Source organism: Xiphophorus couchianus, chromosome 12 (genome assembly GCF_001444195.1).
Source record: "Xiphophorus couchianus chromosome 12, X_couchianus-1.0, whole genome shotgun sequence".
In the NCBI taxonomy this organism is placed as follows: Eukaryota; Metazoa; Chordata; class Actinopteri; order Cyprinodontiformes; family Poeciliidae; genus Xiphophorus; species Xiphophorus couchianus.
The window spans coordinates 13,829,540-13,844,273 of NC_040239.1; the positions used below are offsets into that span (position 1 = coordinate 13,829,540).

The 14,734-nt window shown below is 38.9% G+C and overlaps 1 protein-coding gene across 6 annotated transcripts in view; it reads right to left on the bottom strand.

Annotated features, from left to right (window-relative positions):
* Positions 1 to 109: 109 nt before the first annotated feature.
* Positions 110 to 14,734, bottom strand: part of dmxl1 (Dmx like 1) — a 60,011-nt gene continuing 45,386 nt past the window's right edge. For all 6 annotated transcript variants that reach the window (XM_028033794.1, XM_028033793.1, XM_028033797.1 and 3 more), the window contains 10 exons: positions 14,534 to 14,620; positions 12,687 to 12,805; positions 12,222 to 12,369; positions 8,437 to 8,497; positions 7,877 to 8,004; positions 5,774 to 5,851; positions 5,557 to 5,648; positions 5,058 to 5,110; positions 4,656 to 4,873; positions 110 to 2,954 (listed from right to left, as the gene is read on the bottom strand). In XM_028033794.1, coding sequence (XP_027889595.1) covers positions 2,724 to 2,954; positions 4,656 to 4,873; positions 5,058 to 5,110; positions 5,557 to 5,648; positions 5,774 to 5,851; positions 7,877 to 8,004; positions 8,437 to 8,497; positions 12,222 to 12,369; positions 12,687 to 12,805; positions 14,534 to 14,620 — 1,215 coding nt within the window. In that variant the 3' untranslated portion in view covers positions 110 to 2,723. The remainder of the gene's footprint in view (positions 2,955 to 4,655; positions 4,874 to 5,057; positions 5,111 to 5,556; positions 5,649 to 5,773; positions 5,852 to 7,876; positions 8,005 to 8,436; positions 8,498 to 12,221; positions 12,370 to 12,686; positions 12,806 to 14,533; positions 14,621 to 14,734) is intronic.

Here is a 14,734-nt window from a genome sequence, read left to right on the forward strand (position 1 = left end):
GCATGAAGTCACTCCTTATATGGTCACGGATTATTACTCTGAATCCTTTCATGTTAAAATTGCTTCATATATACATAAAAGAAATAAATAAAAAGACAACTTTCTTTTTTGGTTCCACATTTTTCCTTTATTACATCAGTAGATTTCTGTATATAATTCAATGATTTACATTAGAAAATTAGACTTATTTAATCAAGTTCACATTTGGAAGATTAAAAGAAGAGAGAAGAAACAAATCATTTCAATTCAATTCAGGCCAGCGACGTTTGTTTGATCGTCTTTGTGCAGCAGCAACCTGAAACAAAACACTGTTAAACTGCAGGACTTTAAAGAAATGAGCAATGATTTGTTTTTTTAAAAAAAGATCTGTTTATTGTCCAGTTTCTGCAAAAATACACTCAGCTGGCTACAATAAAACTGACCGTTCTCTCCAAGCTGCTGCAGAACATTTTCCAAACACGCATATTTGCAGAGACAAACAAAAAAAAGGAAGGAAAATACGAGTTGAATTTGCGGTTTGATCAGCTTATACTCCTAAACATGAACATATTTCATAAATATACCCGTCTACACAGAATAATCTTCATAAAGTGGCTTTTATTGTTACCCACCGTTTGTCTACGACTAGTCGAGATTAAAATAAACTTGTGTATGTATATATGTACAGAATTGCATGAAACACGTTTTCCTAAGATCAGGTATGTCTGATACAAGTTTTAAGGGTTTTAATCAGAATAATATCAAGATATCACTAGAGCTGCACTGATCAGTTGGGCAAAAGCTGCAGGAATTCAATAAATGCATCAAAACTAGAAACTCCCACCCTTTCTCAGTCTATGAACACATCAATCAGCATGAACTCTGATGGACTTTTCTTTGGAGTGTAATAAAAATCTGATAAATATTAGATGATATATGTTCTGATGCACGAATTGGGAAAAAAAATGTTACTTTCTTTGATTTAAAACAAGAGAACCTGCAGCACATTTTTCCTCATATTTAATAGTCCTGAGAGAGAGAGAGAGAAAAAAAATCAGAATTGGTCAAAATCGGAAAATAAATTGGCCTGAAATCGGTGCATCTCTGGGTATTTTGCTGAAAAAGGTTTTGTCTCTGTTTGGACAAAACAAAGGCGATGACTGAAGTAACGCCCCATCCATCGGTTGATGGGGAAATTGCACCAATTTTGGAATAAAACATGATTTTCCACTAAAACAACTTCCAATTTGAGCCTTACATCTCCCCGTTTCCATTGTCAACAGCAAAGTTTCCTGCCACAGGGAATAATCTGTGGAGTCAAACAACAAGAGAAAGCTCTGATAAATTAAAGCTACTTTGTGCAACACTATAACCAAAGCACTGTGCCGGATTGGCAGGAGGAGATTCAGAGGATTAAGGACACTTAATGTTGATTATAACACCACTGGTTAAATTTAGGCTGGGATAAACACACATCCTGGCATCTGTTATTTTTATTACCTTACCACCTTCAGCCTGCCTACTGTAGTCATATGCATTACACTACATATAATTAGCTTCATTTATCTTATGTGCAAATACAGAGAGAAACTGGTGCAGAGATGAGGAAGCGTTCACCTTTAAGAGACATATTTGCTTTCTGACAGATGGATGAGAGGCGTGACGCTCGATTCACGCTCGTAAACTACTGCATATCAGCACTTACATTTATTTTGAAAACAAGTCATAAAAATGTTCAAATCCCATCTATGATCATATTAAATTGTAACGTTTTGTTACTAAGAATGGGCAATTATTGTTTATGGTTATTGGGTAGATAAAAGTAATTATAGTTTTCTATTTCTGGTTTCATTAGAGGACCAATAAACGTCAATATATCGCACTACTTGGTGTAACTGGTGAACTACAGGAGTCGATTTCATAGCTTTATTTCTAAGGTTAGGTTCTGATTATCAGTGCTAACAAATTTATTAGCAAAAAAGGAAAAAAAAAAAAGAGCCTGCACTGAATTTTTAAATCACTTTTTATTGTAACTTTTGTCATTATCTCCCTGTCCATTTATTTTAGTTCTGCTCTTCAGAAATATGTCTGGTCTAAATAACTAAGCGTCCTGCAGAGTTCAAAATAACCAGAACATCAGATGACTGGATGAATCTCTGCTGATTATCTTTGCTCGGCTGCTTCTGCCTGGAAACAGCAGAGCTAAAAGCTGTTTGGACCTTCATTATTGCTCAGTTAGTGTTTTATCCAACCCATTTGTCAGAAAGCAAGAAGCATCTCCCTGTAAAGGCGACCGCCTGCGTTCATCTCTAACTTCATCCGACTGATCGAATCCGGCTGGAGAGCAGCTCCAGTGAAAAGAGTCACGCGATACCAGCGACGGGAAAATTGGCATCTGCTCGCTTCCGACGATCCGTCTGAACATCCCGCTGCTTTCTGACCGGATGTGATTCTGTTACATCAATCCTTCCCACAGAGGGTCACCTGTCATTTATATGAGACGTCTCCGGCTTCCCTCTCTGTGCAAAACGAGCTCCTCAGTGGACGGGGAGCCGGCGGTTCTGTTGGCTGAGCGTGCTCTCGTCTGTACCCTGTGCAGTTTTAAACACTTGTGACAAGCTCCTGTGCTTGGTCGCCCTTGGAGACAAGATTTGGGTTCACATTTCAGAAGAGAGAAAAAAAAAAAAAAGAAATTCACAGCAGGTTATTTTACTGCGTTGTTCGTATCCGCCATGTTTTCCCGTCTAGATGAAGAACTTGACGTCGCTCTTGGGGGTGCTGCTGCTTTGCGCCGCGGCGAAGCGGTTGGGGAGCGTCCTCATCTTCATGGTCCCGTCGGCGCCGCAGGAGAAGATGTGGCTGGCCGGACCCACCTCGATCTGCATCACCCCCGTCCCCAGGTTCCTGAACAGCGACTGGCGGGCGTGTTCGTTGGGGAAGTGGTAGAGGAGGCCCTGCGTAGCCAAACTCCACACCTGGAGGCAAAAACCAGATCAGGACCAAAATAAATGACTGTAAAAACTTACCACGTGTTATTTTGGTAGTTTCTAGTCCAAATGTCTCTGTATAGTTGAAATAATCTTTATTGTCATTCAGCTCCATTTTCAAATCTTAAAACAATATTTATTAGCAAATGATCAATCTGGTTTCCATCATTCTGCTTTTACAAGTCCATCAAAGACGAAAGCAGCTCAGATTCAGCGGGGCGGGGGGAAGCTAGAAGCCTGAGCATATTTTCAAACGGACAGAGTCCAAGAGCAGGAACATGAGAGTAGCAGCAATTTATGGGCTTTAGAAGAGTAGCTGCCCTCAGAGGAGACGAGTCTTCAAAGCCTTTTAAAGGTTTAGAGGGACAGTTCTGCTCTGATGTCCTTCAGTAGCTCTTGTCCTCACTGTGGAACCATAAACGAGAACTATGGACTGACAGAGGAATAAAGCAGCTGCTCTGAGGACAAAACGGAGCAATAAAGTAAAGTTACAGATGGCTGCACACCGTGCTGTAAGTAAAGGCTTCGACTTCAATGGCTCAAACAGCATCGCAGGGAAAAACTAAGTACACCCCATGAACCCTTCAGAAGTAAAATAAATAGAAACCACATGGGAGTAATCTAAAGAGAACACTAGTGGGAATGCTTTGTAGCATCAAAACTGACAGAAGACTAAAGTAGGTCATCTCTTTAAAAAATAAAAATAAAGCAAGTTATAAGGAGCAACAGACTAGAAAAGCAGCTGAGTCATTGCTTAAAGACAAAAGGAGAAGTCTTGCTCTTGTTTGCAGCATAAAGTTAAGTTAAAGCTGCAAACCTTTAACTTAAATAACCTTTTAGTTAGGTTATTTCCCATTTCCTTCCTCTAAAGCAGCTCGATTTCTGTGCACACTTTATTACTGGATACTGAATTCAATACCCTAAAGTCTATTAAATATATCAGCGTATCACCCAGTTGCTGGTCTTTCTTGCAGTGCTTTAAAAGCTTCTCCCTGTGCAGAATAATGACAAAGAGTTTCCATTAGCCAATATACAATTAATGACTTCAGATCAGGAACATCTCACGACGCTTTGAAGCTTTTTCACGAGCAATAATCCGGAGTGAAAGTCATTTGAATTCTGAGCAGCGAGATCTGTAACCAGAGCACAATGGCCTCATCCTGCAACAGCTGGCTGATCAGCACCAATCTAATCAAGTCAGGAGATTAAAGTCCCCATCCCCCGATATGGAGGAAAAAAATAAAACATCTTCATTCGAAAACTTAAAGAGTAGAAGTCCTCTGCCTTATTTTTAGTGCCACCCACTTTCACCTTCGACATACGTTTCCATCGGTCACTGCTGTCCAGAGCAGATGGTTAATCATGGAGTGACATTGATTTCCATTGACTTTGATGGGGCTCGCCGCCCCTGTGGACAAACGGCCGTCATCTGACTGACGATCTGGAAGACGGCCAGACACTTTCCCACCTGGGTGCCAGACGCCCTGTGGGGATGTTCTCTCTGTCGGACAACTTTACTTTGTTCAGAGGAAATGAAGTGCTTTCATTATCAAGGGCTTCATGTCTCCATATTACTGTGTGGATTTAAAAATGGTCGATTTTCTAAAACCCGAAAAACTTAACCTTTTCTTGGTTTTAACTCTTTCCTCCCATCTAATCGAATCCTCTTCAATCAGCTCGTTTAAGTACCTTAATGTTTCCCTCAGCGGATCCGCTGATGAAGCAGTCCTCAGTGGGATCGACAGCCAGCGCTTTAACCGGCGAGTCGTGGGCCTGGAAACTCTGCCGCTGGTGTCGATGTGGAAGCTCCAAGATGGTGATCCAACCTTTCCTCCCGCCGGTGAGGAGAAGCTGCCGCCGCTGCGCCATCGAAAGCACGGTGGCGCCGGAATCATGGCAGCAGAAAGCTAATGAGAGAGACGAAGAAATGAGGGAGAAACAGGAAACATGAGGACTCAAAGCAGAATGGCCGTGAGGTTTTTAATGGGCTTCAGTGCAGAGCTGTATATATTTGAGAACGATTAGTTTATTTCTTAAAATTAAGAAAAATAAATCAGAATAATTCATAACTAATAAAAAAAAATAGCGTACCATGAACTAGGCTGTTTGCAGGAGTGACGAGTGTGTCCCAGAGACAAACATTCCTGCAGAGCAAAAACATTTCCAAATGATGATCCACTTCTTATCACACAATCTGATATTATATATGCCATTTTGTCAAAGGAATTGGCTTTTCTGTCACAATAAAGCCTCACTGACAGGATTTACTACGTCAGCCCATTCTTAACAGCTTTAGCATCTTCAGCTGTTGTGGGAATGATTTTCATACGGTTCAACAACATGGTTGTGGTTACATTTTGACCATCCTTTCAGAAGCATACTTTTGAGGTCAGACGCTGATGTGGGACTGGATACTTGGCTGGCTTACGGTTTTTTAGTCATCTTTATCTCGAAACAAATCACACCAGCAGTCAAAATGCACATAAACAAAACTCATAGGACATTAAGGATTCAGGGTAATTCAAGTTACAGGGAATACAGATTTAGGACAGGAAACAGTTCAAAAAGAAAATAGTTCATGTTTTTGTACCTGTTGTCTGTTGAAAGACCTGCGGTGGCGATGAGGGAAGAGCAGCCAACAAAAACAAAGTCATGAGCTGTTTTGTTGTGGCACTGCAACGTCTGGCAGAGAGGAGCACAGAAGGGAGTCGGTAAAAATGACAAAAGAATAAAACCGGTAAAACATTTATTTCACATAACAGCCGTAATGGGATATAAATAAAACTATAAATAAATAAATAAATTACCAGGTACGGTTTGAGTGTGCTCCCACTGGTGTTGGTTTGCCAGAGACTTAATCCTCCATCTGCATCTACAATACCAAACTAAAAAAAACAGACAGCAGATTGCAGTAATTGAAGTAGTAGCACCATTAATTTATTTGAACAAATAAAACCCCTAAAACCAGGTTTGCAACACGATACTGAGAGCTGTAAAGATTGGGCCAAAATTATTCTACAAAACACAAAAGTCACTTGTCATTCAAGTTGAGGGGAAACAAATAAAAAAATAAAGGTTCTGTTGGGAATCTGGGATCAACAGAACATCAATAATGTTACTGAATTTCACCGTCAGTGGTCATAATGTTCTGGCTGATATGCTTGCATAACTAAAATGAGGTGCTTTGCTTGTATTCTCTCTGCATTACTTTTATTCCAGAGCCTATTTCTCTCCCTGCCAGCACAGGCAGATAAGTACTGGCACAGGAGAGGCACCATCTGAGAAAATTATTGGCCTGAGGCGAGAGCCTGAGTTCAAAACGCTGGCTTCGTTCAGCTCAGTAACAATATGTGCTGAGGACCAACTCCCCACGGTGGTGTGAGCTGGAGTGGCAAATTTGTGACAGCAAGTATGAAAATATCGTTGAATACAACAGAATGGTGACCCATTTCATAACAGTGTACCAACAAATTACCTAACGGATATATAAAAATGACTTGGAGCCAAAATCTCCTAAAATTAGAAACATGCAAGACAAATCAATCACAATCAGGCTTTGTGTTGTTTTATTTTTACTTTTCTGACACAGGAGTTTTCAAGATCACATCTCTCTAAAACAGAAAGACTGAAATTGATTGATTTTGACAAAAAAATGACAGATTTGTCACATGACAGCACATCGAACAAAGAAAGGATGGAAGGAGAACTTCTAAATCTAGCCCTAGTGAAGTCCACATCCAGACCTCTGAGCCAGCTGTGGGTATTTGTGAGACTTAAGAAACTTTGTTTTACCGTGTGGTTCACTTTATGTGTCTCTTGTTAGTACAAAACAACTGCTGATGTTTATAATTTGTATTTAATAACTCAGTCCCTGTTCTCCAGACCATTCCAGTTGCATTTTAGCAGCTGCAGGACTGATGCGTTAATCTGTCTCAGACAAATTAACTTTACAGGAATTAAATCCCACTGAGGAGAGAAAATTGTGACTTTTGACTACTTCTATTCCCTGCTACTTTTGTTAAATGGCCACAGCAACCATGCTTTTTAAAAATATTTCAGGCATGTTTATCCATGACTTATAACAAGAGCAAAGACAACTTTTTTTTCTACAAACTGCAAATTGTATTTAGTATGCAGCATTAGTTTGAAGTCATTTTTGGGGGAAAAACATGAGAGAACTGACTTTGGATTGACTAAAAAGGATTGACTGTAGCAAAGTTAAATCTTCATGAGTGGACAATGTTATTAGTGGAAAAAAGTGAGAATTGTTTCTGCTTCCATTGATTCCTGATATATTTTACAAAACCACTAAAGGATTCTGTTTGCAGTTTGGAGTGCTGACCTGAGTCTTTGTGCATCAGAGAAACAATGACGAAAAACTAAATACAACCACAATTTTAGTTTTTCATCATAATGTTTGGTAAATGTTTGTACACTATAGTAAATTATGGACTGAAGTCACCACAAAGAGCTTTTAAATTGCTGAGCATTGTGCTGGTTTTTAGATCCCCTAAAATACTCAGACAGCATTTTTCTTCATTGTAAAATTTATAAATCTCCACTTTCTAAGCACAAACTAGAGCTGTAGCTTTTGCCATCACTACTTCCTTCTTTGAGAAACATGGTGTCATGCACTGATGCCTGAGTTCATTTCTGTCTTATACTCAGTTGACATGGCAATTAATTTAACTATTGTTAGATGCAACCTTGGATATAATTTAAAATGATGAGCTTTAAAAAATGCAATTCAATTAAAATGTTGGCTGTACAGCAGATATTGAAAACAAAATATTGCTGTGCTCCATGAGGTATTTATGCTTCATTTCTATCAGATTCATTTCAAACTTCAGATGTGGTTCTAGTATTCAGTCTTTATCAGCTTGCAGCCCATAGGATGAGTGTGAATTCACCTTGTTCCCTTGGTGGTTGAATCGGATCCTGGTGACTCTGGAGTTGCCTGGACTTCTGAAGCAGATGATCTGCTGAGAGTGACCCCACTCAAACATCCTCACGCTTCCGTCTTGAGCTCCTGTCAGGTCTGACGAACAGGAAAAGGAACAGCAGAAATGAAGATGTAACATCTTTTAGGTAGATGTCAGTCAGTGCACGGATCTCAGCATATCTTCGCTGCTGTTTAGTTCCCAAACCATCCATAATTGATCAAGGAATGGGTTCATTTATACACGCTTCAGGAGGCATTTTCCTGACATGCTGGGAATTGTCCTCCCCAGTTTGCATTTTCAGAGAAAATGTACAAGAATCTCAACCAATATACGCTAATATACGTAATCTTTATTTGAGGAGGAGCAGAAAAAAAATAATAAAATTTCAGTTGCAGAATATGTAAAACTTTTGGTCATGTAATGCTCCCTGGAGGCTTTTCACACCAGAATATGACGAATGTGTTGCATTTTTAATATAAAGGCAATGACTCCTCCGACCTACTGACAGACGTCAGAGTTCTACTTACAGTATGGCAGTGTGGGATGAGAGGTCATTCTTCTCACGTTGTTGATATTTCTCTTTATCATCTGGGAGAAGGAGAGGAAAGAGGGGGTGGACATGAGCTTAACCAAGAAAACTAAACTTATTTTTAAAGAAGAAAAAATATACTGTTGTAAAAGAAAGAGGTCAAAATAAATGCATTGCTAGGAATGATGGTGCAGGTCATAGGGGGATCTCAGAGAAAAACAGAAACATAGCAAACTTTTTGGACTTAAAAACAAAAACCCTTCAATGTTTTAAGGTTATTACTGCACTGAAAATGAACCACAGTTGTGGAATAAACTTGCAGGCTGAATAATTTAGAAAGGTGACAAAAGCTGATGATAGAACAGAACAACCCATGTACTCACAGTGAGATAAAGATGGATTATAAACACAGAGGGTGTTTGATAAACAGATACAAGTACATCTAAAAATATGATATTGTGAAAAGTTCAATATTTATTCAGTTATTTCAGAAATGTAACCTGATCTATTACATAGAAACGTTAAACATGGAGAAATGATTATAGCTTAGAGATGATGAAAACCCAAAAGTCAGTGTCTCAGAAAAATGGAGTATTGAAAAAGCACGTTATCGGTAACTCATGGGCTCACATCTATGGTTTTTCTCGAACTTCTACTGAACTTCATGCCGTCCTCTGTAGAAATCCAGAAGCCGATTTTATTTTCTAGCTGGATTTGGCAGCAGCTCACACTGCCAAAGCTACCGAAACCTGGTTTGGTAACTATGAATCTCTCTCCTGACCTTTAACCCGATAGAAAGTCTATGGGCTGTTGTCAAAAGATGGTAAATCCATCAAAGCAGTCTGGGTTTCCATTACGCCTACAGAGTGCCACAGACTGATTGCATCCATGCCACGGTGCATTGATGCAGTAATTCATGGAACAGGAGGACCAAACTGGAAGTTAATCTACTTTTCAGAGGCTTGACATTTCTATTTAAATATTCTTTTTTTTATTACCAATTACTGCGTTTTTGTTTTTTCAAAAACTAAAGTATGAACTTCAAAATTACAAGACATAAGGGCTTGACATGTTGAAGCATGTTTTTATTGAGTCTATATAATTTATAACCTTCACTCTCTGAGATTAGTGACAAAAAACATATTCAGCTTTTTCCACAGTATTCACATTTTTTCCTTTTTTTTTTGATGAACCCGTCCTGGATAAATATCAAACAGAACAAACTTCAAGAACAAATTGCCACAGCAATTAAGCTGGGAGCTTAATGTCTTCTAACGCGCCAACCTCTCCAGAACGCCCTCAGGCTTCACAGCCATCCATTTTCAGGGCTGGTTTAGAGTTGTTACACACCACTTAGCGCATGTTTGCCCAAGTCCAGTCCTCGAGAGCAACTATCCGACAATTTCAGATGCATCCCTTCTCCAATACACCTGAATCAAATGACTGGATTTCCTCATCAGCATTCAGATCTGCACAGGTTTGGTAACGAACCATTTATTTACTTCCTAACATCTCTTTTCCTCATTCCTACAGACATAAATAATGTGGTGACCTTTGTTTTCATGTTTTGCCTTGGATTATTATTTTAAGATCATATCATCCTCTAGTTCTGGTTTATAACTTATAAAGCTGGAAAGCTGTTAACATGAAAATTAAAATAAAATTAATATCTCTGTTGACACTAACATTACATAAATCTAATATGCAATGTTACTTTGAACAACAGAATTAGACAATTGTTTCAGTTTAATCTACTGCAGCTTTTCTGTCCCACTTTTCAGCTGTTGGCTCTGTAAAAGCACACATTAACCTCAGAGTTTTATTTCTTATTCCATTATTCAGCCACAACTTTTTCTGCTCCAACCTTCTGCAAACCGCCTGACTGCTTAGTAACATCATAATCATCCTGAGTGGATTTTACTGCCCAGGACTGACCCAGGACACGCTGGAGAGACTATGTCTCTCGGCTGGCCTGGGAACGCCTCGGGATTCCCCCGGAAGAGCTGGAAGAAGTGGCCGGGGAGAGGGAAGTCTGGGCCTCCCTTCTGAAGCTGCTACCCCCGCGACCCGACCTCGGATAAGCGGAAGAAGATGGATGGATGGATGGATTTTACTGCCCAGTCCGCATAACAATAAGTGAACTGGGTAAAAATCAACAAACATGACTCACACCTACATGATTCAGACCATAAAATTAAATCCAGCTCCCTTCTGGTTGAGAACGCCAAGCTTCTCCGAGTCAAAACAGCTTCCTGCCTTTTTATATTGAAACCAGCTGAAACCACAGCTTCAAAAAACAAAAAGGTGGGAAACAACCTCTCATTTCTTCTGTTAGCCTATGATAGGAGCTAATGTTAGCAGCAGCCAGAACGCTTTTGGCAAACTGAGTACAGATGAAAATGAATTATTAATGTAAATTATTTCAGCTGTATTGAGGATTTTGCTTTGAGAACAAAGAAGAGCAGATTAGGAGCAAAAGACATCAGTTACTTCCAGAACAGCAGGGTTTGGTATTATACTTATAAAGTTATTCCATCTCTGCTATTTGAAAGCTGAGATTGTTTTGCTGCTTTTTGGAAAATGGGTCTTTGAAATAACTTTCAAAAACTCTGATTATTAACAGTCAGAACAAAACTGGGTTGTTTCATATTGATTGATCCATAAACATAATTTTCATCTCGACCTGTCTCGATAATCTTTATCCAGTTAATTTAACTTAACTGAGAAATATGCATCAATAAATTCTTTGCAGCAATAAATTATGCCACCAAGTAGGTTCAAACATTTTGTTTTTACATTTTTTAAACTACATTGATCCAATACATATTGTGTTGATTTAAACTACTAATTAGAGTGCTCCACAAGGTTCTGTACCTGAGCAAATTACTTTTGTATTGCGAAATTCTAAAAAAGTATTTTTTTAAATTAGAAATACCCTTATTGGATAATCAAAATCCTCAGTATTTCAGCACTGGAGCTCCTGATCTTTGTGCTTTAATGTCTGTGTTTAGATCGGTCGGTAATTTTTGCAGACACAACTTGCCAAACTGTGCAAATGATATTGGTAAGGAACTGAATTCCTCAACAAGCTAAACGCTTCACTCTCAACATTGATGTTCACATTTAACTGATTGTACAGGCTACTGTTTCTTCCTGTCTGAGTCAAGTGACTTGCTTTGTTTACAGATATTTCCAAAATGCAGTTTGTATTATTCAAAAGCAAGACAAAAAGCAGATATTACAGGTTCAGATGTTCAAAACAAAGCAGTATGGTTAAAGATGCGGATTTTTTTTTTCCTGCAGTTTTGTCTGCAAATGATTTATTGGATATGCACTGAAATACTTCATGAAGCAAATTATCAACGAGTCACTTGAAAAGAGACAAAGCATGCTAACGTTAGCCTAGCACTTTCAGAATACTAGGAGGACTTGTTTTTATTGAAGCCTGCTACTGGACGTGGCAAATCAAATTTAGAGATAAATGCTATGCACATTTCACACATAATAGTTCTGCCTACAGAATATTAGCAGAATATGAAGCCCATCCCGCAGAGTTATTTGGCTGGGACAAAATGGTACAGATTTAATTTTTCCTAATACATGTCGACAGATGACCAAAAGCCTAATCTATAGTTAATCAGATCAGTGACAGGCAAAGAAAACCATTATTGCACCATCACTAGCTTATATACTATGAAGTAAAAATGAAGCCTAATAAGCCATTGTCATTCTTAACACCTGCAGCGTTCATTGGAGTGCCTAGTTTTAACGTTACAAACTCACCACAGCTGCACCTCTGCCGGTCTGGTGGCCTCCAAGCCACGGCACATTGATGGGTGTGCCGGGGCTGCTGTGGGTGTATGGAGTGGTGCCGTGAAGCGAACCAAAGTCATCACGCGCATGGACCACCAGGAAGTCATCACCACCAACACTACAGGGAGAAAATAATTAGACATGTATAATTAGATGACATGGGTCACAAGACAGAGCCTGACTGGTTAGGGATTAATTTCACGCAGCAAATGAACAGCCTTACATCTGCATTCAGGAATATATTAATATTTTAAGACTATAGCTACATTAAAATGATTGTTTATACTTAGATTTTAAATTAAAATAATCCAAATTTGAGTTAAAATGAAAAATACTGTCAACAAATAATGAGTGGGCGAGTTGATATCACCCCTGGTGCAAACCAGCGCAGTGTGAATAAGCAAAATGCTCAAACATGCAGGATTGCTCTCATACCCTTTGGATTCGACTTCATCTTCATCGATCCAAGTCAAGATCTGCGTGGCCAAGATGGATGACACATCCAGCTCCTGAATGTCATGTGTGGAGGCCATGACTAAACAATTACGGTTTGCCTAGTGGACAGACAAAAGACGGGGCATGAGGAAAGAAAGGGATGGAAGAGAGGAGAAAACAGGTCGAGTCTCAGAGGAAACTGCATCAGACAAATTTAATGTGCTCTAATCAAGTCTGTTGACCCCGGCCTCCAACTTCCCTACTGGCCAGAGCTCATCCATGTCGGTTCACATCAGCATCAAGATCTCACTTGCAGACACAAAGAGTGTGTAGTAACACTTTGTGCTTGTGTTGAACAACAAACCTGTCTGTCCTTAAGCAGAAAATATTTCTTTTTTTAAATATACAGGTGTATCTCAGTAGATTAGAATATCATCAAAAGGCTTATGTAATTAATTAAACTGAAGAATCATTAACCACAAAGGGAAACATTTCTGTCAATTACTTTGGATAACTTGAATTGTTATGGCTCATGGCTAATTAAAACAAAACCTTTCCAAATCAAAATGTCAACCTACTAAAAAGTATGCCCATGTATAGTACACAACATATGGACTTGTTTAAAGTTAATATTGATGAAGAATTTTCAAATGAAAGCCAAACTTTACTTTAATCTGGGAAAAAATGGCATTAAACCCCTGAGCAACAGTCCAGTTCTTTTTCTCCGTAGCTCAGATAAGTCATTTCCGACACAATATTTGGATCAGGAGTAGCTTGACACGAGGGATACGATATTTGTAGTCCATGTGTAGGAATCGTCTGACTAGTGGGTCTTAATGGACCGACTTCAGGCTCAGTCCACTTTTTGTGAAGTTTCTTGATCGGATTTTCTTTGTCAAACTTCTCAAGGTTGCAGCCATCCTTGTTGCTGGAGCACTATTATTATCACACTGTTTCCTTCCACTCAACTTTCTATGAATATGCTGGGATACAGAACTCTGAGCAGCCAGTTTCTTTCACAATCATCTCATGCCGTAGCTTCGCTGTAGATGACATTTGTCCAGTCAGCAGTTTTACCCACTTTTGTGTAACTTCACACCCAGACTCGGAGACCTGTGAGGACCTCAGGAAACCTCTGCAGGTGTTTTGAGCTAATCAGATGATTAAATTCAAAATTCAAATTCAAAAAATTTTTACTTTTTGAAATGAGTGACAACATTTTTTCTAGTTGTACCTTTACATATTTTTGGCTACTGTCCCATTTTACCAAGAAAAATTAAGCTGTTTTTGGAACTATAGAAAACACACAGTGCTAAAATATTAACTGAATAAATAAGAAGACAGATATACCATGTTTCTGCTGACATACTTGTTCCACATTCAGTCCAAATTTAGTTTTTATCACGAATTCTAGTGAAAAATTTCAATGACTGAACAAACTTACTCTATGTACAATGTTAGTCTACGCATGAAATGTGTAGCATTTTTACAAAAACAATGACTAGAGGAGATAAAAAAATAAACACTGAAGGAAAATAATAAAATGAGCAACGTTTGTTGCATAATATTTGGTCACAATGATGATTAGAATTCTAAGTAAACAAGTTTCTACAGCAGTTTTCCATTACAGAGAACCGTGTTTCTTCAAAGACAGAGGAGCTACAACACAAATCACAAATACTGCATCAGCTTCCATGGCGCTGATAAAAGTTTTATATTACTGAGAAAAAAAGCAAAAAAAAAAGCAAAGGCAGCCAAACATGCAACTGAAGTAATTAACTGTGAACACTTGTATCTTTTTTCATAATGTTTTCTAATACTTAGTGACATCAGTGTGAGGCTTTTACCTTGTTGATGGCAAAGGCTGTAATGATGTCAGATTCCTTGTGGATGATGCGTGCTTTGCCTCCGGGGCAGCCCAGATCTGACTCAGTCTGTGGCAAGTAACAGACAAAGACACACACACACACCATGTCACCACCATGGAGATTTAGTAATTACAAGTGAAACATTGGCAAATATTTCCTGCAGACAAATAACAGCCTTAA